This window comes from Frankliniella occidentalis, unplaced genomic scaffold (genome assembly GCF_000697945.3).
Source record: "Frankliniella occidentalis isolate FOCC.00 unplaced genomic scaffold, Focc_3.1 Scaffold7, whole genome shotgun sequence".
Classification (NCBI taxonomy): Eukaryota; Metazoa; Arthropoda; class Insecta; order Thysanoptera; family Thripidae; genus Frankliniella; species Frankliniella occidentalis.
The window spans coordinates 3,183,762-3,186,254 of record NW_026267137.1 but is presented as its reverse complement, the minus strand read 5'-3'; the positions used below and the strand labels follow the sequence as shown (position 1 = coordinate 3,186,254).

Genomic DNA, 2,493 nt, shown 5'->3' with positions numbered 1-2,493 from the left:
CGCCCCGCTACAGCCGCCTATGGCCATACGCCTAACATCCACTCCTGCAAGCCGGCCAGGAGGCGCGTAAGTCAAATTGAAATCGGCGGACGTGCAGTCTTTTCTTCTCTGCTCACTAGTTTTGTGGCGTTTCTTTTTTCCTGAGCAATTTTTCGTGTTTCAGTTCCTTGTTGTTTTTCGAGTTTTTCTTTATACTGTGGAGTTTTTCTTTTCTTTTAAATGTCTGATTTTTAGCAGATAAAACAGTTTCAGCAGCTCGTTGCTAGTCCTAGTCGGTTCTCGGAACAGCCTTAGCATCTGCCACCCAGCATCCGTAAAGGTTTTCAGCTTTGCCAAACATGACTCTAAACCTGTAGTATCCATAAGGTATGAGTGGAACTGTTGGGAAACTCCAGTCCACTGGGGTGTTATTGACCTCGTAAACTCCCTGTAAATAGAAGCCATTCCAGTTTTACATTAATAATTTTTTTACGTCTGTAGCTACAACAGTTAGTTTTCAATCTTAAACCAGAAAAATAAATAAGTTACAAGTATGGAGATTGAGGAGACTTGCAGTCTAAGTACTCACTGGTGGCCTTATGCACGCGCCTTCATCTTCTCCCTTTAAAATCTGCTTATAAACACCAGGAGTATATTCTCTAGCATATCGACATGCATTGTTTTTAAAACTTAAGACAAAGGCGTTTTCTTTCCATTGATTGTTTGATCGAATATCCACAATAACTTTTGACTGTTATATGACGGATTTTGTATGTAATCGATTGACAACTACTTTTAAGTGTTTGGATGCTAAACACTTCGATTTGAAGTGGATTTGAAATGTCTTACCCAACAGTGGTCATCAATAGTTCCATTTGCACCTTTCACATTGCCTGTCACGCGTTGTAACTCTTTTGGTTTGTATGGGTTGAAGTGAGTAGCGCGCAAATTCCATATCCAGGGAAGCGGGCGGTTGTTTGGCTGGCAGTTGTAGAATCGTTCGCCATAGGCAATGTACGGGCCCTGTTCAAACCATAGATGTAGAGCAAGTTAAACTTGTCAAAAGACACAGATTTCTCAAAATGACACCAAGTTATGTCAATGCCAAGTCAGACTTTACATTGGCATGTCCTTTCGGCACCTAGAAAAGTGATAAGCTATAGCGACAATTGCATGGTAAATGCAGTATGCACCATAAAATATGGTTGGTTCAACATTGTCGTGGTTGCGAGAACCAAAAGAATGGCTTCTATCACGTTGTTATATTGTTTGTCTCAACCACATTTTATGGTGCTCCCTTAGCAAAACATAAGATGGTTGCCTTTGCTAATCATTTTTCTGTTTGGACGAATTCGTGAAGCTCTTTGGTGTTGGCAGTGAAGGCACATTGATGACAAAATATTCCTAATTTTGAAGGGGCCTTGAAAAAGGTATTTTTTAACGTACAATTAAAGAGTTGAAACCTTTGCTGAAGATTCCTTCCCAAAATATCAGTGTAAGGAGCACGAGCTGGAGTAGCTGATTGGATGCAGTGCTACCGGTATGCATGTCTCTGCTTCAATCCCGAACCGATCTTGCTTAGGTGGGTCCAGTGCGAGAGATGCAGGAGACTCAATCTCACTGCTCAGACTTCTGTCTGCTGCCGTAGCTCAGCCCTCGGCCACGTCCTCTAGGAGACTGGGTGCTGCCGTCATGTGCTGCCAGCATCCTGACGTGCTGGCGTGCCAACTACATCACCACAAAACGATTTAAACTTTTAGATCGGAAGCAGGATATCAAACAAAATACCGGCGTTTAAAAAGGTAAAAAACACTGGACGTCCGGCCGTTAACGAAAAAGTCCAGCTCAACAAGTTGCCATATGAAGGAACAAAATGTATCATCACATTTTAAACTAGTACTTTCTTTGTCCAAATTAAGGAGACGTAAACATTTCAGAATGCTGTAGAAAATTAATGAACAAAATTAAGACACTACTAGGATGGCAACAACGATATTCCTCAACTGTTGACCTCTTTGGGCTGCCATAGACACTTGTCACAGCCTTCTTTTCTAGTGACGAATCTCGTCGCGTCCTCCATCCGTGTAGCGGTGTGATGCCATTCGTGTCAACGTGCCCAGTACCTTCACCGCCGGCGCGCCGCGTGGGCGTGCGGGTGGAAGGGGGCATGATCCTGTCCCCATCAGCCTAGCGTCGCGTCCTGTTTGTATGCAAATGCAACACTCTGACCTCAAGTGCAGTGATGCGTCGTCTGTACAAACAGTGCGTGGTGTGCGGCGTGCGCTTGTCGACACGCTGCACCAGAGCGGCGAATCATTATCATTACTCGTGTCTCCGCGCCATCCTTTTCTTTTTGCAATACAAGTAAATCGCGTATTGTATTGTCGATGACGATCGTGTCATAACCGCGCTGCGGAGTGGGAGGGGAGGGGGTGGTGGTGGTCGTTGTAGACAGTTTTCCTCTGCACAACACGCATTTTTAATCCAAAATGACACGCAAAAATAAAATGTTTG

The 2,493-nt window shown here is 44.0% G+C and overlaps 2 protein-coding genes across 2 annotated transcripts in view; one reads left to right on the top strand and one right to left on the bottom strand.

Annotated features, from left to right (window-relative positions):
* LOC113210079 (uncharacterized) overlaps window positions 1-2,493 on the top strand; it is a 79,558-nt gene that overhangs the window by 17,273 nt on the left and 59,792 nt on the right. The window lies entirely within an intron of this gene.
* Window positions 239-1,674, bottom strand: LOC127750689 (uncharacterized). The gene is made up of 4 exons (XM_052272987.1): window positions 1,426-1,674; window positions 829-1,002; window positions 569-730; window positions 239-427 (listed from the first exon to the last, which is right to left on the bottom strand). The coding sequence occupies exons 1-4, from the start codon at window positions 1,525-1,527 to the stop codon at window positions 269-271; spliced, it is 597 nt and encodes a 198-aa protein (XP_052128947.1). The 5' UTR covers window positions 1,528-1,674; the 3' UTR covers window positions 239-268.

Bases quoted from the DNA above. Each gene is read 5' to 3' on its own strand.
- LOC127750689 (XM_052272987.1), bottom strand. From the start codon at position 1,527: ATGCATACCGGTAGCACTGCATCCAATCAGCTACTCCAGCTCGTGCTC. The intron at 1,003-1,425 runs GTACGTTAAAAA...TGGTTTGAACAG, and splicing joins AAGGTTTCAACTCTTTAATT to GGCCCGTACATTGCCTATGG. The intron at 731-828 runs GTAAGACATTTC...GTCATATAACAG, and splicing joins CTATTGATGACCACTGTTGG to TCAAAAGTTATTGTGGATAT.